Source organism: Anabrus simplex, chromosome 2 (genome assembly GCF_040414725.1).
Source record: "Anabrus simplex isolate iqAnaSimp1 chromosome 2, ASM4041472v1, whole genome shotgun sequence".
Lineage (NCBI taxonomy): Eukaryota > Metazoa > Arthropoda > Insecta > Orthoptera > Tettigoniidae > Anabrus > Anabrus simplex.
This window is the reverse complement of record NC_090266.1, coordinates 145,847,451-145,869,672: the sequence shown is the minus strand read 5'-3', so window position 1 is coordinate 145,869,672 and position 22,222 is coordinate 145,847,451. Positions and strand designations below refer to the sequence as shown.

The following is a 22,222-nucleotide window of genomic DNA, read 5'->3' as shown; positions in this document are numbered from 1 at the left end:
AGATTACCTGTCCCTAGTATTTTTTTCACTACAATAATGATTTTTCATCGGACTGTATCTCGTTTCAATACATTATGTAGGGCTGTTTTAAATTATTCATATTGTGAATTTTCTTACTATTTACTCTTGTGGTATTGCTTTAGCCTCTGTGGTGTAGTGGTTAGTATGATTAAATGCCACCCCCCTGAGGCCCAGGTTCGATTCCCGGCTCTGCCACAAAATTTCAAAAGTGGTACGAGGGCTGGAACGGGGTCCGCTCAGCCTCGAGAGGTCAACTGATTAGAGGGGGATTCGATTCCCTCCTCAGCCATCATCGAAGTAGTTTTCCGTGGTTTCCCACTTCTCGTACAGGCAAATACCAGGATGACCGAGCTCGATAGCTGCAGTCGCTTAAGTGCGGCCAGTATCCAGTATTCGGGAGATAGTGGGTTCGAACCATACTGTCGGCCGCCCTGAAGATAGTTTCCCGTGGTTTCCCATTTTTACACCAGGCAAATGCCGGGGCTGTACCTTAATAAAGGCCACGGCCGCTTCGTTCCAAGTCCTAGCCCTTTCCTGCCCCATCGTCGCCATAAGACCTATCTGTGTCGGTGCGATGTAAAGCCAATAGCAAAAAATAAAAAATACCGGGATGGTACCTAACTTGAGGCCACGGCCGCTTCTTTCCCTCTGCCTTGTCTATCCCTTCCAATCTTCCCATCCCTCCACAAGGCCCCCGCTTAGCGTAGCAGATGAGGCAGCGAGGGCGATGTACTGGTCCCTCTCCCCAGTTGTATCCCCTGACCAAAGTCTCACGCTCCAGGGCACTGTCTTTGTGGCCGTAGAGGTGGAATCCGTTGCTGAGTCTGAGGGGAAAAAACCCATCCCTGGAGGGTAAATGGATTAAGAAAGAAAGAAAGAAAGAAAGAAAGAAAGAAAGAAAGAAAGAAAGAAAAGAACGGAAGGTGTTGCTTTATTTTTGAAAACATAGAAACTCAAAGATGATTAATGAACATTTGTGATAAAATAGAGCATTTTTCACGACGAAATCGAAGTTGTATATCATTTTCGGCTCCACGGCACCATTTGTGATACAAAAGAATCTCAACACCATTTGAGAGTTTACTTCACTTCTCAAAGCATTTTCATGCCTGTACGATACCCAGCAGTCCCTCTCCTAAGTTTGTGAAAAAGTACTCAATCATTTGAACAGGAAATTGTACGTAAAATACAAACCTTAGAACAAAATCCAAAAAGAGCATAAAGCCGTCGGTACTTAGTCCTGGAGGAAGTGCGACGATCAAATAGCCGACAACTTACGTACTTAAACACCATATGTTCGAAAGTATCTTGACGCCTACTCGAAACTGTCCTCTGAGTGTTCTTCGGATATAGTGACCAGTAGTGGACATTAATACGGGATGAGCCGGGGCCTTGGCCTTTATTACGGCTGGAGAGACGTCTTATCATCCAGGTGTCGGGTCGTCTCCCGGGTGAATGGCGGACCATTCGCCCTATAGTGCTGAAACAAGCATAGCCAGTGGTGTGTGTCAATGGGGTCTGAAGCGATGTCGCCGTTCTAGTTCATCCCAGTGGTTCGATAGAATTGAGGTTGTGGATCAGAGCTGACCAGTTCATTTCTTTTTAACCACATACCACTCACAGGGAGACCCCACATTTGGCAGCGAGCATTGAAAAATGAAAACCTACAACCTGTTCTCCAATCATTCACCGGGTTAGGGATGTAATGAATGAATCATATATAGGCTATTAGACTATTAGTCGCCACTCCCAAAGTGATTTATTAATGAATGATAGATGCCATGAACTGAGAATGGAAAGGGTTGCTGGAATGAAAGATGACAGGGAAAACTGGAGTACCCGGAGAAAAACCTGTCCCGCCTCCGCTTTTTTCAGCACAAATCTCGCATGGAGTGACCGGGTTTTGAACCACTTTATCCATCAGTGAGAGGACGACGCGCTGCCGTATGAGCCATCCTGAAATGCTCAGTGTTCACCTTCGAACTTGTCTTCTACCGTGGGACAACGCGCAGATAATCAAACTGTCTTTACATTCTTAGCCTTTAACGTGCCGGTACTCTGCTGAATTCCGCGAGGGCTAAGCCTTTCCCAAGGAAAATCCCAACACTGTCCTCCGCCTCCACCAAATTTCACTTTGGCACTGGACATGCTTTTATCGTTTGCCTGGCTTACGCCAAACCCAGACCTTCCTATCTGACTGTCACGTGGTATAACGTGATTCATCACACCTAATTACTCGTCTCCAGTCGTCAACCGACCCGTGATGCCGTACCTAACACCACTGAATCGGCGCTTAACATTCACAGGCGAAACATGGGGTGTATAGGTTGCTGTCAGAATCATGAAGTCCAGTCCACCTACCTCCTAGCGCACACTCATGGTGCTAGCTGCCGAATGATGGTATCATACGATGCCACGCGATCTTCCCATACCACCATCTTAAGTTCCCTGTTGTCCCTGTCGGTCGACACACTTGGTCTACCCTGTCGTGGTCTTGTTATGCTTGTATCTTCCCGTTTCCACTTCACAATGACGTCACCAACAGTCGACTTGGGCAACTTGAGAAGGCTGGAAATTGCCCTGACTGATTAGTCGCGATTCCATGTTCAAAGTCACTAAGCTTTCTTGCTCCACCCATTCTGCAGGTATCTCATAGTACTGAAGAAGATGTTTTCCGTTTACTTCGTTGGGGGGAGGGGTGGCAGCACTTGACGCCAGCTTCCCCCACGTGGCGATCAACACAATCGTCAAGATATAGCAGATGGGGGTTGGGAAGTAGTGATACTAAAGGAAGTATCATGCCTGTCTACATGCTGCGCACGCTACCAGCCTTATATGGTATTAATGTATGTGGTACTGGAAGTTGGTGATGAGGGCCTGGAGATAACTCCATAGGCAGAAATAGAAAGATGCCTACAGGTAATTTTTTGCTAGTTGCTTTACGTCGCACCGACACAGGTAGGTCTTATGGCGACGATGGGACAGGAAAGGGCTAGGAGTGGGAAGTAAGCGGCCGTGGCCTTAATTAAGGAACAGCCCCAGCATTTGCCTGGTGTGAAAATGGGAAACCACGGAAAACCATCTTCAGGGCTGCCGACAGTGGGATTCGAACCTACTATCTCCCGAATACTGGATACTGGCCGCACTTAAGCGACTGCAGCTATCGAGCTCGGTGCCTACAGGTAAAACGTGGCAAGTTCTACTTAGCATATGGGATGGGACAGGACTGGGTGTGAGATGGAAGCGAGCGTGGCCTTAATTAGAGTACAGTCCCGACATTACCTGGTGTGAAAATAGGAAACCACGGAAAGCTATTTTCAGGGCTTCCGACAGTGGGGTTGGAACCTACCATCTCCCAATGCAAGGTAACGGCTGCACGGTCCGAATCGCAGTACTAAGGACATTATTTTTAGAAGATAATCTGCTAGACTCACAGAAGATTTCCTTGTGGTTGACGTTGACATTTCTACAGAATTACATGGAATGATGACTTACATCTTAGTCCCCATTAAATGAAGTGACTATCATCATCATCATCGTAATCAAGATACATTTTCTGGTCCTGCAAACTTCACATGGCGAGATCTGAAAAGAGCTGTCAAGAGCACGTGGTGTGCTATTCTTTCGCTGTTGTCATAGCAACCTAAACAGAGCTCTCCTTTACCCACGCTTGCTCATTGATTGTTCGTACTACAGTGGTAAGAAATCGGGCTGTGTGCGAGCTCCTTCGAGTGTTATCGTTCTCTTCCGCTTGCTGTTAGTTTTCGCGCCAGGCAGCTATGAATGATAGAAGATGAAAGGAACGAAACAGAGTGGTGGGTGGAGAGTGCAAATCGATAACAACCCTCTCCGTATCGCTGAGTGGTAAGGAGGATTCAGGCCGATTACATCTCAAGTATCGTCGAATACTTGACCTAACAGTATTGGACGATGAGAACATCGCATATACGAGATGTAATCGAACTAAAACGGGAAGAACAGTTTTAATCAAGCTTTTTTTTTTTAGAATTTGCTTTACGTCGCAACGGCACACATAGGTCTAATGTCGACAACGGGATAGGAACGGAAACGAAGCCTCAACATTTGGGAAACCAGGGAAAACCATCTTCATGGCTGCCGACAGTAGGATTGGAACCCACTATCTCCCGAATGCAAGCTGACAGCTACGTAACGGTCGTCTTTGTCCTCCGTGAATTAACCTGGTACTCATTTTTGGTGTAGACTGACAGAACCTCGGAGCCAAGTGCACCTCCGGAAGTAAAAATGTCGTTTCCTAAGTTTTTCGACTTTTAGAGGGGAAATCGAACCCACTTCCTTCCAGGCGAGCCGGGCTGAGTGGCTCAGACGGTTAAGGCGCTGGCCTTCTGACCCCAACTTGGCAGGTTCGATCCTGGCTCAGTCCGGTGGTATTTGAAGGTGCTCAAATACCTCAGCCTCGTGTCGGTAGATTTACTGGCACGTAAAAGAACTCCTGCGGGACTAAATTCGGGCACCTCGGCGTCTCCGAAAACCGTAAAAGAGTAGTTAGTGGGACGTAAAACAAATAACATTATTATTATTATTATTATTATTATTATTATTATTATTATTATTATTATTATTATTATTATTATTATTATTCCTTCCAGGCGAACCAAACATGCCTTTATCGCCTCGGCCAGGCAGCTCCTAACGATGCTTAACGTTTGAGTCGCGGGGCCTTAACCCTTTCTATCCTGAATTATTTTTCGACAAAAAAAAAATCACTTGTCTTACTGTGTTATTTGGCTTTCAAATAAGATGTTATGACCATTTTTAAAGAAATTCCCATTGTAATTATTGAAGTAATTATTATAGCCATATGGCAACTTTGGGGCATGGTGTGAAAGTAATAGACACTCACTAAATTTCATATTCTTATTGCACCGTTGGTATACATCACAATAAACATATCAATTAATATAGTAAGTGAAAAAATTTATCTTACAATTACAGTTGAATACTAAATATGATGTGGGCCTAGTTCTTCTGAATTTTAACTAACGATTGTGAAATGGCAAGAAGCAGTCATTATTCCCATTCAAGCAATAAGCCAACCTTGCACTTCTTACACATCACCCTGGTGAAACCCACTTTACAGTTCCTACACTTCTGTTTTTTTTTTTTTTTTTAATATAAACTGGCCAGTAGCACGACCCATTGTAACTGTTCGCTCTCCTCATCAAGACACATGGGGAGATGAAAGTTATTACCTTGGGACACATGAATATCAAATAAACTATTTGTGGCTTGCCCGCAAATTGCCACGCAAATAGAAACAATTAACATTCCATGGTTTCCCATTTCTCTATGTGATGTTTGGGCGCCAGGGTTACAGTTTTAAACAAAACTGTAAACCAAAATTTATATTTACTAGCATAGAGACTTATACTTAAATCACAGGGGTAGGATTTTAAATAATTAACCATTAAGTATCGCTTAAGAAAGAAAATTAACGCAATGTAAAATACAAATGAATTTATTATACAAAAAAATGAGATGAATCGGAAAAGTTCCGTAAAGCGTGGAGGGATTTAGAATTTACTTTACTGAATTTACTAATTGCTTGCTTTATCTAATTGAAGCTCACCAATTGCAGCTTTCGTTGAAGTCATCGGGTTTCCGTGGTTATTCGTTCTCTTCTTCTCGATGTAGAATTGGCTCCCTGGACATCCTTCCTTCCTTCTCTGATATGGTACGGGCTATCTGGACTAGCACTCCCTAATTGCCTAGTCTTTAAAATTAGACATTGGCCCTATACTTGTAAAAACTGATCAGCGTTGATCGTATGAGGAGAAAATTCAGAGATATGAATTTTTCCATATTAGTAGAAATCTCAATCCAACTGAGCTATAATATTTATACGGTACAGACTTGTACCAAATTCCGTAGACTTGAAATAAACATAGTTCTTCGTCCAGAAGATTTACTGAATATAACACAAGCCGTAAGCTTGTTTCGTCTCACGCAGATCCGATAACATAACCGCACCTAAGTTCTGTATCGAAGCGATAACACATTGTACAAAAATAACTATGTCGCGGAGCGACCACATACTGTCTCAAAATAATAACGTCGTTCAAAGTAGATGTTCACAGAAGAAGTTCAAGTTAGCTTGTTCTCGTGGTGAGAATCTCTATATATTCGGGCTCACCCCCACTCTTGGTAACAGTTCAATCTCACAACTCATCTACAACGAAGTATCTGATTCGATAGATCGAATTATCAACTCCCCTTCTCTTCTTTCTTGACAAGTCCAGTAGGCGTGGCGATGATGTAGCTGACCAGCTTGCAAGCCTCGCGCGCGGGTCGCTGTTTACTAGCCTTAGCTCATGAGTTAAACCCATGAGTCATGTAATTTTCCACGCTCAAGAATAACCGTTTCCGTATACACAAATATGAGATGAAATGACAACAACTATATTTCAACATGTTAACCAAATCCAATACATAATAAATTCCTATCTTTCATAATATAATAATAAATAATAAATGATGTTATAATATATACAATATGATTGCAAAAACCTTATTTACAAATGCTTGACGTAGAATACATATGTTATTACGAATAATTGCCGATGGCGGATAAACTTGATATCAAATGTTATCGCGTAAAATGATATTATATTAAATTAGTAGGGCTGGAGAAGCCTGGACGGTTACACCATCAAACCTCACAATCAGAATTATCTACTGCAGGAAGATTGGGCCTATGACTCAGTGCAGTCATATCTACTGAATTTGGTGGTTCATCAGTTGTAACACTCCTGCGAACAATATTCTGTTCTACTGTCTCAGGATCATCATCAATGTCAACATATGATAAATCCCCACCAGGAATTACTACCTTATTCAGGATAAAGTCCAAATATTTATGTGGCAGTGGGGAGTTGGGGTTCTACCAAGAAAACATCTCTTGTTATGTGACTACGTCAAAAAATAACTCTTAACCTTACTTTTAATACAAATGACCTATATGTACTAATAAAGAAATAATAATATATTACATTACACAGTACATTCATCAAGAAACTTGAATCATATGATATAAGGGTATGAAAATCTAGAAGTAAACAAATGTGTACTACCTAACCTCCAATGACTGTAGGTGCCATATGGCAATAATTATTTTAGGAACCGATTACAGTAAAATACATTAGGGATATGACTTCATTCTTAGCAAAAATATAATTTAGAGTCTTTTACTGATATGTACCTAATATTATTTAATGACTCATGCTTCAAATAAACTGTTTATTCACAGTTGAAAACGAAGCCCGTCATTCACATTCCATGTTTGAAGCAGATGTTGAGACTTAAACAGCAAACATGGAGCTCTAACAGTGTTCCCAACTTCGGAACCACAATTATTTCGAAGAAAAGATATCCAAGTGGCTAATGTGGGCTAAAATAGCACGGTGTTCAGTATAATAACGTTTCTGTAAAGGGTAAAAGTAATTGTTGCCATATGGTAGGTATGGGTAACAAAGGGTTAACGAGGAAATTGAGAGAACTGCACGTGTGCACACCCCTTGGTGTCACATTCACTCGGATCTCTGCTGCAGACGCATTGCGATCTGCCTGTGATGCCCTAGCAGTACGCCGAACGTGACGTATGTCTGCACTACGCCACCTTTCCGAACCAAGTTCTAAGCCTCTAAGGCCTGTTCAGTTGATCACCATTGATACCTCGCCACACTGCTGATACTTCATGACCAACCTGTGCATTAATCCATCGATTTGCCCATCCAGCCTTACGAATCCCTACGATACGTCGCCTGTCAGACGGCTGTAATTGCACAACCGGGGCATGTAACCGTTTTGGAGGCATGACTTGACTGCTACACAGTACTATCCGGCATTAGCGGCGATTGGAATTAGAAGTGGGGGTGAGTAAAAACAACAACAAAAAGTACTTGGGTTTGTGGAATATAGCGGGCGTGGTGAGGGGAGGGTTGTCGGGATATATACATCAAAACTGAAAAAACCTACAAAATGGTAAGTTGTTTGCTCTCTGAGTGAATTTCGATAGAGAGGTAAAAGTTAACACTCAACCAACTTAAGTGTGGTAATAGTAGTTTTTTTGAGATTTTGATTCAATACTATACAATAAAAGTTTCACCAAAGTAACAATATTACACATGCATTACAATTAAATAGAGGACAGCGTCACTATACAGTTAAAATCATTTTGTATTTGAAACTAACAGACATTAAGGAGACTGCCAGACTGACGAATGCGCGCGACAAGCGGGTGAATCATACCTTAGTGTCCATAGCCGAAGCAAACGTCTATATACCCCTGCTACCCTTCCTCACAGCACATGCAAAGTCTCCGCTACTTCCTGTGGCGCTATAGGACATTTTCTCCGTATATCCGCTGATAAAAGAAAATAAAGGGAAGAATTGGCTGATAAGACAACAGGGCTTGTACAAATTGATTTTTTTAAAGAATTTCTAGTTTCAGCCGATTGAAATGGAATAAAAAATGTAATGCTTTCTCCACAGAGTGGAGGGTCGACTGCCCCCCTTAGTGCCCCCCCCCCCCAATCGCCGCTCCTGCTGTCCGGTGTGTGGCTGGAAACGAGACAACGAAGTGAATGGTACTACGCCAGATGTTTATTTATTTTTATTTATTTATTATCTTGGCTTTCGGTCTTGCGACCATGCAGCCACCAAACACACATACATGAATAAAACAATAAATGGGATACATAAGAGAAGCATATGATAAACCAATAAAACAGTTACGACTGAAAGAGAAAACACTTAGAAACATATTAAATAAACATTTCTGATGAGCCGAAAAACGTTCATATGGTCAAATTTGTTTCACGAAAGTACTGAACTAGAACTAAATACACTTCGCGCTTAAAAAGGGATAGTAGCATTATAACAGTGGTAGGGAGGGTGATTCTAAGTTCGTGTGTCCTTTTATACAGGCGATTTTGAGCAGCTTGATGGTGTTTACAAGCCAATATTATGTGGTTCATTTCTGCAACACTTGACGGATCACAATCACACATGGGAGAGTTCAGCACACTAGTTCGATGTAAATGGCTGGGGTAACAGCCGTGTCCGAAACGCATGCGGATGATGGATGTAAGTTGGTGCCTCTGAAGACGCAATGTTGAAACCAGGGTTTTGTGGGAACGTCTGGTTGGATGATTACATAATGTCGTCCTCTTTGAGTATGTGTGGATCTGTCCACTCAGCCGACCACTTTACGACCGATCGTTAACATGGTAATCGAAGGAAGTCCGTATAGGGAAGCTGGATTCCGTGAAATATACCTTCAGTAATACTCAGTTTTGCAAGATGATCAGCTCGTTCATTGTGTTCTATTCCTATGTGTCCTATCCATAAGAAGTGTATCGTGATTCCAGCGTTTCTCGTACATATTACCATATGTAGGATGTCATAAATATATAAGGGGGTTTTATAGACCGCCGCGGATGTTCTAGTCGCTGAAGAGTGCTACGAGAATCGGAAAGAATCAGGATTTTAGAAAACTTCTGGGTAATTCCATACTGTACAGCTGAACATATGGCTATCATTTCAACGCAGCTGTTGGACGACGTCCTTGAATCCTGGAAACATTCTACAGTTTAACTAGTCTTCCAGCATACAACTGTTGTACCCACGTTCAGTTGGACATTACTCTTACGGATGTTGCAAATTCATTCCGGCAATGTAGCTAAACGAAAAGTATTATTGTTATATTCCTAAACAATACTCCGACAACACCATGACGTCATTGACTTTGCAGTAGGGATTGCATATTAATTTCGATATTTGACATATATTTCAACTACAGAGTATAGAATATAGTGTTTAAAATGCGGCTTAGAATGGCTTGACTTTACAACTTATGATACTCCAGAAAATGTATCTAACACGTTGACGACGGCGTATTGTTTTCCGAGTTTATTAATTAGGAACGAAGTGAAAAATCAGAGATACTGGAACTCTAATAGATATATTACATACTATTACACATCTCAATTACAGCCTATAGGCGTTGGGGTGCACTGTGTGCACTGTGTGCTGAGACCGCCCGGCGGGTCATATCGTCCACAAGTAACGCACGGGGTTGGCGCGCACTCTGTGACCCGCCGGCGACCTCGCTGAAATTGGCGTTCTTTATGCAGCATTGTTTGTTTTGATCGAACGTAGTGTTGTGAAGCAACATGTTAAGTGTGTGTCTATTCTTATATTTTTGTACATATTTTTTTCTTCATATAAAATGATTTGAGTAATGAAACAAGCATATTGAATAATTTCTTAATTATCCTAACTCCTATGTACTCCCTGCATGTCCCACTGTATACGACGTTAGTATGCCTTATGTAGAGACGAACCAGAAAGGACGAAAGCATAATCTGTGAACGGCGCGCGATACGGCTCCAGTATATATAATGTGTCATGAGACCGCCGGCGAGTCTCACCGTCCAGAAGTAAAGAGTTGGCGTGACCCGCCGGCGGGTCTCATAGTCGCCAAAGTGCTAATTTTCTTTTTGCTCTGATGTTTCAGGACGGCCATGATGCCCAATAAAGGTCGTCTGCGTCTCACCGACGTCAACCCATACCTCATGTGTGTCCTGTGTGGTGGTTACCTTATTGACGCTACTACTATCGTCGAGTGCCTTCATTCTTGTAAGTAGATGATTGTGTACTTTTCCTATTGCAGTAGAGAATTTAGCAGTCCATTCTTTATTTTCTAATTCTTGACTGACCTTGTCGGGTTGTTCAAGAGGACGAGGGTGGTAGTCGAGCCCAGGGACTATAGATCATTCTGTGTTTAGAAAACAGTATTGCTATTATGGATCTACAAGGAGTGACATACCCCGTCTTAGACATTCACAATTCCTCGTGATTGAGGAATATTGTAATGTACTTTATACTGTACTAGCAAGATACCCGTGCTTCGCTACGGTATTATACTGAAATTTATAATTGAATGCTTATTGTTTTAGATATATAATCCGCCGAAATTCGCGATCTGACACGTTCTCTGCAAGAATCCACCAAAATTCCCGATCTATTATTTTACGGCACGTTTCCTCCCATTTTAAATCTTCCTTTCCAGCAATCGATTTCGTACTTCCCGGGTTAGGCTCAGGTATTCCTCCAGGTCAGTTGGGTCCGTAAATCTTTGCCACCTTTTCCTATACTATTTTTAATACGGATATAATCCTTCAGGAGATCCAGCGTGCTGTCATACTGGGTGACTTGCGGCACTGAACCCGCGACCGGACTGCATTCTTAGTCATTACCCGTCCAGGAGCCGTTTCCGTCGCGGTCCGCAATTTGACGACGGTCCAGAATATTATTATTATTATTATTATTATTATTATTATTATTATGTGTTGCTGGAATGGCTGATGACAGGGAAAACCGGAGTATCCGGAGAAAAACCTGTCCCGCCTCCGTTTTGTCCAGGACGAATGCCACATGGAGTGACCGGGATTTGAACCACGGAACCCAGCTATGAGAAGCCGGCGCGCTGCCGCCTGAGCAACGGAGGATCCTTATAAGTACATTTATAACAGTAGAATCAATTGGTCTCACCTCCTTCTACACCCCACCGCCGTTAAGTTTATTTACAGCCCCCCCCCCCCCCCGCCGAAAAAGAATTAAAAGGATGCTTGTTTCTTTATGTTTAAGGGAGATTCCAAACACCAATGTTCACGTCTATTACCTTCAGTTTTGAGATATAAGTATCCCCATAAAAATAATTTACTTTTTTTCACTTTATTTCACAATAATCTCTCCTCCCCCTAAATGAATTTTCCCGCAAAAAATACTTGTTTCTTTAATAGTAAAGGATCTTCTAAATACCAATTATCACGACTCTAACTTCTTCAGTTCAAGATTTATGTGTCCTCATGAAAGGAATTCAACTCCTTTACACTCCCGCCCTCCAAGATGGTTTCCCCACCAAAACGCTTTCTTCTTTGTTTTTAAAGGAGGTCCAAATAAGAATTTTCACGTCTGTAACAACTTTAGTTTTTATTAGATGTATGTATTCTCAAACAATTCAGTCAATTAATTTTTCAATTCTTTACCCCTCCCCCCCCCCTTCATTGGATTTCCCGAGAATACGTGTTTCTTTACTTTTAAAGCAAATTCCAAATATCAAATTTCACGTCTGTAACATATTCATTTTTGAGACATCAGTAGCCTAATTAAAAGAATTCAACACCATTTTCAGTCACTTTTACCCCTCCCCTCCACCCAAGTGGTATTTCCGAAAACTAAAAGTACACGTTTCTTTATGTTTAATAGAGATAAAGAGTACCATTTTTCACTTCTGTAACATATTAAGTTTTTTTAGATATACTGTAAACATTCTCATTTTAAAATTTCACCCCTTTTGAGTTCCCCTTAAGTGGAGTTTCCAAAAACAAATCACCTATATTTCTTTACATTTACAGGAGATTTACACCCACTCTTTACGTCTGTAACATTTTACGTTTCCAAGATATTCTGTAGATATAGTCTTTCAAAAAATTCACCCCAATTTGTCACTCCTGTTTAACCGCCATTAATTGGCTTTTCCAAAAACTAAAAAATACGTGTTTCTTTATTTTTAAAGGAGATCCCATATGCAAATTATCAGTTCGGTATTATCTTTCGTTCCTGAGATATGTGTATCCTCAATTAAGGCATTCAACCCATTTTTCACCCTTTTACACCTCTCCTATTAGGATTTACAGAAAACCAAAAAATACGTGTTCCTTTATTTTTAGATGAGATTCTAACTACCAATTTTTACATCTGTAAATTTTAAAGTTTTAAGATGTAGACACACTCATTTTAAAAAATTCACCCCCCCTTTTCACCCCCCAATATTTGGATTTTCCAAAAACGAAAAAATACGTGTTTCTTTACTTTTAAAGTAGATCCAAAATACCAATTTTCAGGTCTGTAATATCTTCAGGTTCTGAAATATAAGTAGCCTCATGAAAGGCATTCAACCTATTATTCACCCTTTTACACCCTTCCTATTGGGATTTTCCGAAAACAAAAGAATACGTGTTTCTTTATTTTTAAAGGAGATTCTAAATACCAATTTTACATCTATAAACTTTAAAAGTTTTGAGATATAGATACACTCATTTTAAAAAGTCACCCCCTTTTCACCCCCCCCCCCATTAATTGGATTTTCCACAAAAAGAAAAATACGTGTTTCTTTATTTTTAAAGGAGATCCCAAACACCAATTTTCAGGTCTGTAATATCTTCAGGTTCTGAAATATACGTAGACTCATGAAATGCATTCGACCCCTTTTTCAACCTTTACCACCCTTCCTATTATGATTTTCCGATTCAAAATATACGTGTTTCTTTATTTTTAATGGAGATTCTAAATACCAATTTTTACATCTATAACCTTTAAAAGCTTTGAGATATAGATACAGTCATTTTAAAATATTACCCCCTTTTCACCCCCCTTAATTGGGTTTTCCAGAAAAACAAAAAATACGTGTTTCTTTATTTTTAAAAGAGATCCCAAACACCAATTTTCAGGTCTATAATATCTTCCGTTTCTGAGATATCAGTAGCCTCATTAAAGGCATTCAACCCATTTTTAACCCCTTTTCACTCCTCTATTGCGATTTTCCGAAAACAAAGAAATACGTTTTTCTTTATTTTTAATGAAGATTCTAAATACCAATTTTTACATCTGCAAACTTAAAAATTTTGGTGATATAGATTCACTCATTTTAAAAATTCACCCCCTTTTCACCCTCGTATTAATTAGATTTTCCAAAAACAAAAAAATACGTGTTTATTTATTTTTAAAAAAGATCAAAAGCACCAATTTTCAGGTCTGTAATATCTTCAGTTTCTGAGATATAAGTACTGGTGTCCTGATTAAAGGCATTCAACCCATTTCCCCCCATTTTTCACCCTTTTTCACCCCTCCTATTGGTATATTCTGAAAACAAAAAAATACGTGTTTCCTTATTTTTAAAGAAGATTCTAATTACCAATTTTTGCATCTGTAAACTTTTAAAGTTTTGAGATATAGATACACTCATTTTAAAATTTCACCCCCCTTTTCACCCCCTTAGCGAAGGAATATCCAAAAATCCTCTCTTAGCGAGCACCTACATCATAAAATGAATATATCCCCAAAATTTCATTTCTTTATGTCAAGTAGTTTTGGCTCGGCGATGATGAATCAGTCAGTCAGGCAGGACAAGTTACTTTATATATATATATAGATTATGGAAGAAAGGAAAAAAGGATGAGGCATTTTTTGCCCATGCTTTATTAAAATAACTACTTAAGATTTTCTATTTCGTAAATATATTCTCAGGGAGGAGGCACAATGGCGGTAGCAGCCATCGCTTTGTTGCCTACCTTAATTTTCCTTCTGTGTCGCTCTGGTAGATGTAACGCGTAATCCGTTACTCTGTGAATCGCTGGCAGCATATTACTGTTGCAGAGTAGGCGTCTGCTTATGTGTTGCGCATGATTTTTAGTCTTTATGTCAGTGCGTATCCACGTACCCTAGATTTTATGAAAGTAATTTGCAGGTTAGGCCTAGTTTCTTCCTTCTTTTCTCTGGAACTTAAGTACTGAGTTTCACAAATGTATATGCCACATTTTTCCCGTTACGCTGTGAAAACAAAAATGGAGCCCCTCTAAAACCCCTGGCCTCTTGGGTTAATGAAAATAATTTGTTGTTTAGTTTCTTCTCCCTCCTTTTCTCTTGAATTTAATTAGAGAGTTTCACAAATTTATGTGCCGTAGTTTTCCTGTTATGTTGCGGAAACCAAAATTAGGCCCCTCTAAACTCCCTGTCCCCTTGAGTAAATGGAAATAATTTGCATCTGAACATTTCTCCCTTACATTTTGAACTTAAAAAATTAGTTTCACGAATTTTTCTGCCGCCGTTTTGCCGTTATGCTGTGAACATCAAAATGAGCCCTCTTTAAGCCCCCAGTCCTCTTCTGTTCATAAAAATAATGTTCAGTTTAGTTTCTTCCCCCTTTTGTCTTGAAATTGAAAACTGAGTTCCACAAATTTAAGTGCCGCCGTTTTCCCGTGATGTTTTGAGCAGAGCCGTTCGATATGGCAGTCCTCTTGTCATAAGAGCAATACTGTTTTCTTTACATGGAATGACCTGTAGCAGAGCTACACCAAATAACACCGAATTTCATATCGTGCAGGTACGAAGACTCCAAGATGGAATCCGGGATGTGTTATCAAAAGGGCGCGTTAAATTCTATCCTCGAAAATATCACGCATCCTTTTCGACTAACTATGCCCTGAATATACTGTATTACATATTGTTCCAACATTTAAAAACACATTTTCTCCACTACCTGCAAATATTAAAACTAAATAAATTTTGCTTAAATCTATACCTCATCTCCTGAGCATAATGTAATCAATGAATATTGAATTTTCATGACCACCTTGTACTCGAAGTAAACTTTCATAATATTAATAATGTTATTTCATTTACGTCCCACTAACTACTTTTACAGTTTTCGGAGACGCCGAGGAGCCGGAGTTTTGTTCCGCATGAGTTATTTTACGTGCCAATAAACCTACCGACACGAGGCTACCGTATTTGAGGACCTTCAAATACCACCGGACTGAGCCAGGATCGAACCTGCCAAGTTGGGGTCAGAAGGCCAGCGCCTCAACCGTCTGAGTCACCCAGGCCGGCTCTTTCATGGCATTAGGTCGTTTTCAGTACATGTAGTACATACTGAAGAGAGGTTACGTAAAAGCAAAAGCAAAGTCATCTCCTTACAGGCCATGAAGGCCCTTGGAGGGGTGGAAGGTAAAGGCAGGCTTCCACTATCCGTAACCTCGGTCCTGGAGCACGTATATTAATAGTTGTAGTAACGAAAATGCCGGCCCCGTGGTGTAGGGGTAGCGTGCCTGCCTCTTACCCGGAGGCCCCGGGTTCGATTCCCGGCCAGGACAGGGATTTTTACCTGGACCTGAGGGCTGGTTCGAGGTCCACTCAGCCTACGTGATTAGAATTGAGGAGCTATCTGACGGTGAGATAGCGGCCTCGGTCTAGAAAGCCAAGAATAACGGCCGAGAGGATTCGTCGTGCTGACCACGCGACACCTCGTAATCTGCAGGCCTTTGGGCTGAGCAGCGGTCGCTTGGTAGGCCAAGGCCCTTCAAGGGCTGTAGTGCCATGGGGTTTGGTTTTTTTAGTAACGAAAATAACAGCTACTAGAATAGAAGAAACCCCTGTTAGATGAAGTGAGAAAATTGCTAAATCAACAGAGGCCCAGCATGGGCAATTCCTGAAGAAAGTGAAGGGTACACGGTTCAACCAGTATCGGCACTTGATGGGGTAGAGTGGTTAGCATTACACCTGGCTGTCTTTGCCCCCAGGAATTAACCTGGTACTCATTTTTGGTGTAGGCTGAATGAACCTCAGGGCCATGTGCACCTCCGGAAGTGGAAATCCCATTTTCTTAAATTTTACGAGTTCCTGGCGGGGATTCCAACCCACGTGTTTCCGGGCGAACCGAGCACGCCTTTACCACTTGGGCCAGGCAGCCACTAAGAGATGTTAAGTACTTAAGTACAGAACAAAAATGGCCACTCGGACACCAATCGGAGTTTGTGGGTTCGGATCCCACTCGTGTCCTGTTTTCCATTTTCCTTCTGTACTTAACATCTCTTCAATATGTACTGAACCCAGCTTAACACGTTGAAAGTGTATTTCGAGTATAATGTAATCAATTTATATATACCAATATACAGCCGTTAGAAGCTGCCTGGTCGAGGCGGTAAAGGCGTGTTCGCTTCCCGTGGAAGGAGGAGGGTTCGATTCCCCCTCTGAAAGTCAAAAACTTAGGAAAACGAGTTTTCTACTTCCGGAGGTTCACTTGGCTCTGAGGTTCACTCGGCCTATACTGAAAATGAGTGTCCTGCGGGACAGAGACGACCGGGCGTAGAGCTAACCACTCTACCCCATCAAGTAGGCCTACCGAGGTTGCAGATAGTGGAATCCTTTACCTTTCACCACCTCCAAGGGTCTTCGTGGCCTGCATGGAGATGATATCGCTTTCTATTTTTATTACATAGTCATTTCATTTATTAGTTGCGTCATTTTGATTAAGTTTTGGATTTCTTATTGTGCCTTCTAATGGAAAACTATGAACGCACTACAATATATATAACCTCTGAAGTTTCTCAGTCTACCAAAGTAATGCAGGATAAATAACTTCAGAAAATAACTTTTTTTAAACAGGATATACCTGAGAAAGAAAATGTTTGTCCGCCTCTGTGGTGTAGTGGTTAGTGTGATTAGCTGCCACCCCAGAGGCCCGGGTTCGATTCCCAGATCTGCCACGTAATTTGAAAAGTGGTACGAGGGTTGGAACAGGGTCCACTCAGCCTCGGAAGGTCAACTGAGTAAAGGGGGGTTGAATTCCCACCTCAGCCATCCTGGAAGTGGTTTTCCGTGGTTTCCCACTTCTCCTCCGGGCAAATGCCGGGATGATACCTAACTTAAGGCCACGGCCGCTTCCTTCCCTCTTCCTTTCCTACCCCTTCCAAACATCTTGTCCTCCACAAGGCCCCTGTTCAGCATAGCAGGTGAGGCCACCTGGGCGAGGTACTGGTCCTCCTCCCCACTTTTATCCCCGGACACAAAGTCTCACGCTCCAGGACACTGCCCTTGAGGCGGTAGAGGTGGGATCCCTCGCTGAGTCCGAGGGAAAAACCAACTCTGGAGGGTAAACATATTAAGAAAGAAAGAAAGAAAGAAAGAAAGAAAGAAAGAAAGAAAGAAAGAAAGAATCACACTTCTTAAATTTTATTTTATTAAGAATTTATGAATATTATGAACAATTATGAATGAATGAATGAATGAATGAATGAATGAATGAATGAATGAATGAATGAATGAATTTATTGAACTGAACATAACAGGCTTTCGCCCAGTTACAATGTTCCAATATGCAATTCAAAATAAACACTCACAGACTATTTATAGCTAGGCACATGAACAATTATGAACCATAATAATGTTATTTTTGTACGTCCCGCTAAGTACTTTTATGGTTTTTGGAGACGCCGAGGTGCCGGAATATAGTTCCGAAGGAGTTAATTTACGAGCCATTAAATCCACCGACACGAGACTGACGTATTTGAACACCTTCAAATAGTCCTGCCCAATGACTAAATGGTTAGCGTGCTGGCCTTTAGTCACAGGGGCCCCGGGTTCGATTCCCGGCAGGGTCGGGAATTTTAACCATCATCGATTAAATCCGCTGCCACGGGGCTAGGTGTATGCGTTATTTTCATCACCATTTCATCCCCATCACGCCGCGCAGGTCGCCTACATACATCAATCGGAAGACCTGCACCTGGCGAGCCAAACATGTCCTTGGACACTCCTGGCTCTAAAAGCCGTACGCCATTTCATTTACCTTCAAATACCACAGGACTAAGTCAGGATCGAACCTGCCAAGTTCTGGTCAGAATGCCAGCTCCTCAACCATCTGAACCACTCAACCCGTGAGTGTAAAATCATTTATGTTAAATTTCCTTGAATAACTTTAATAAACGTGGAAACCTTTCAACTTATCTTAGTTTTCTTTATTTCTGTTTACATCGCACCGACAAAATTAGGTCTTACGGCGACGATGGGATAGGAAGGATTGGGAGTGAGAAGGGAACGGCCGTGGCCTTCATTAAAGTACAGCACCGGTAATTGACTAGTGTGATAATGGGAAACCACGGAAAACCATCTTCGGGGCTGCCGACAGAGGGGTTCGAACTCACTATCTCCCGAATGCGAGCTGATAGCCACGAGACCCAAAGCCCGCAGTTACTTGGTCGGTACTTTCGTCTCTAGTTTAATGATCAAATATAGAATCTTCCCGCGTAGTCCTAAATAGATAACATAACTTTTCTATACATTTCTACATGAACATGGAAGCCTTTGTGCAATCAGGAGCAATTTTTGAAGTTACTCGTTTGATCAAATATGTAGTTTTACACGGAAAAGTACTCTGCATAAATTTTCAGTGACAGTATTTGAGCTTGCCTACCAGTTTTCGCAGCGTTGGTATACAAATAATGTACTTCCCACGTAAGTGATCCAGAGAGCTGTATGTTCGCCTTTGACTCCAGAAATTAACCTGCTATAGGCCTATACTCATTTTTATTGTAGGTTGAGTGATGTACCTTTTTACCACCCTACCGTAGGCAGCCCTGTTTCTCCTCGGTTTTTCTATTTTCACTTCAGACAGATGCTGGGCCAGTACCTTCCTAACTTAACTTCACTGCAAACCTATACAACCTATATATCCTCTTCAGACCCGAAACCCAAATTTGTGGACCAATGAGGAGAAATCATTTTTCGGAATTCTAATACTTCCATTATGACTGTCTGTGTTTATAGTTTGGATCTCCACTGGAAATATTCGCAAATAAAACTGTCGAAAAATGCGAACATACCTCTGTACCATTTCTGGACCCAATGTCGAACAGATTAATAATACATTGAATTATTTCAAGGTTTTACCATATATTTTATTCACTGGAAGTGTCAAGATGTGCTTCTGCATTGAACTTAAAAATCAGTTGCCTACCGTGGTATATCTTGAATTAACACAAAGAAAAATGTCATTTCTGTAACCTGTGGGATGATACAGTCTCCGTGGTACAAGAGCCATCTTTCTTCACATAGAGTATGTATGGAATGTATAGGAAATCAGACAGCCCACTTTTTGGTTTGATGCTACCACCTGATATTAGCAAGTAGGTGGGTCAAAGTTGAGACATCGTCCGTGATATGAAAATAGTTGATCCATAGGTAATGCTGTATAAACATAATACAAACTTTAATCGTTTTCAGAATCTCGAGATATATACCAAGAACTGTAGATAAAGTTAATAATTAGTCAGGTAATGACGAAAAGTTTGAAGAGCACGTTAGAATATAAAATTGCTTGGAAGGTCAAATTACATTAACCAGGTAATATAATAAAATAATATATTTATCCACACATGTGGACAATGGGTCTGAGGAGAATACATTTGTAAGACGTTAAGAGATTGGTAAAACTTTCAAGGTGTTTGCTGTGGGGTTGATTATGAGTTCATTTCATTGGACTTTTTTGGCATCCGTGACAAAACCCACTCAGCCAGTGATATATAAGGAATTTATTTATTTTATTTATTGTTTGGATACAGGAGATATGGGTTCATCTTCTCGTCATACGGCCCTTTATGACTTCCAGTGGTACACATGAATAGGCCGTGGAAGAGGAGATGGGTGGTATAGTTCTGGTAGGGTAAGTTCAATACTAAATGAAGGTTTTAAATCCACTATCCAGTATCAGAAAGAAATACATGTCTATAACTCAAGTTAGGCAGAATGGTCACTTTTGTGGAGAACTGACGAAAGAATATGTTGTAATGGTATCCCAATGGCAATAATTTTTGTAGTAGACAGTAGTGCGAACAAAGTGGTGTGGACATCCAAATAATATGTGATTAAGATCTGCAACTGTATCAGCTGAACATGAAAAGAACGGAGGTCGTAGTACTGTACTTGGATTTTGTGGAGGTGTTGAGGGGAAACAACAGTGATGAATTTCATTCTAGCGATTGCCCTGATGAATTGGCGCGAGTACGAACGCGTATGGTGCCGAAGTGCGTTCGGAATATCTGGATGGATAGTGGCAATGACCTGTCAATGTTGTAAGGTATGAAGCAACTCGTTGTTACACGCCGTCAATTGCCGCCGACGAAGCAAGGAGGTGTAATCCGATGATATAATAATTTCGTGTGGCTATTTCTAGCCGAGTGCAGCCCTTGTAAGGTTGACCCTCCAATGAGGGTGGGCGGCATCTGCCATGTGTAGGTAACTGCGTGTTATTGTGGTGGAGGATAGTGTTATGTGTGGTGTGTGAGTTGTAGGGATGTTGGGGACAGCACAAACACCCAGCCCCCGGGCCATTGGAATTAACCAATGAAGGTTAAAATCCCCGACCCGACCGGGAATCGAACCCGGGACCCTCTGAACCGAAGGCCAGTACGTTAACCATTCAGCCAACGAGTCGGACATCCGATGATGGAAGTGTAGTGTATGTCTGTTGGCCTTTTGTAGCAGCTGATCGTGCTGCATTGTCTGCTAGTTCATTACCTGGGATTCCAACACGGGCTTTTACCCACACAAATGAAAGTTTCTTCCCCCCGTGTCTCAGTTCGTTGTACAAACTTCAATAATCTCGTGCACGAAAATGAGGGATGATTTGCCTGAGTTAATGGTTTGTAGACTCTGCAGTGATGATCTGGAAACGGACAACACTACAATCAACCGCTTAGGTAGAGTTGCAGCATGTTATAGGGCCCCCAAAATGGTTGTAAGCAAGGCAGTAGATATGGATGCTGGAAGAGTGATAAGTGATAATACCTCGTGGCTCGGTGAGAAGAGCAAGGGGAAACTACGTCACGCCTCGTTCCCATAGTAGGCCCTCTTTGGTGTTTCTAAAACAGTGTTTCTCAACAGTCAGGCCGCAGTGCAGTACCGGACCCTGTTATCAATTATAACAGGCCGCGAGTTATTCTCCTGGAATTGATCATTTTATTTTTCTAAGCATTTTTCACGACTAGTGTTTTATATGAAATAAATTTCATTTTGGATCCGTGTTGACAATTATGTTATGTAAGTTGAAAAACTAGTACACTTGTTCCACTTAGTCAATACATAAAAGTTGATTTACAATTCAAAATTGTAAAAACATCATATTAAAACAAAAGTACATGTTTCGGACACATTAGGCCATCTTCAGCTCTCCAGAAATACATTTAACTAAAAATTAATGCATTGAACATTGCAAAATATTCAATATCATGTATTTTTAAATAAAATAGGTGCATGCTAAAACATTACATGAAAGGGTCGCTTTGATGTAGTATGATGAAATCAGAATGAGTCTGATATTATTGAACAGTTTTGTGCAATAAATGATAATGTAATTAAAATTTCTTCTGTTCCTTAAAATTCGTTTCACGTAAAGATATTGATAGCTAATTCATTAAAATTGTTGTTCCACTTCATATAAAAACTTCTAGAATGTTACAGTTTACAAATGTAGGTTAAATTAATTGTAATGCCAGCGAGACAGTTGAGTGGAAATGAACTGCCGTCAGGTCATGTTATGAGGTAT

The 22,222-nt window shown here is 41.1% G+C and overlaps 1 protein-coding gene across 2 annotated transcripts in view; it reads left to right on the top strand.

The window, feature by feature from the left end:
• The window catches only part of LOC136862711 (protein suppressor 2 of zeste), a 293,904-nt gene that overhangs the window by 97,531 nt on the left and 174,151 nt on the right, over positions 1–22,222 (top strand). For both annotated transcript variants that reach the window (XM_067138930.2, XM_067138929.2), the window contains exon 2: positions 10,577–10,698. In XM_067138930.2, coding sequence (XP_066995031.2) covers positions 10,584–10,698 — 115 coding nt within the window. In that variant the 5' untranslated portion in view covers positions 10,577–10,583. The remainder of the gene's footprint in view (positions 1–10,576; positions 10,699–22,222) is intronic.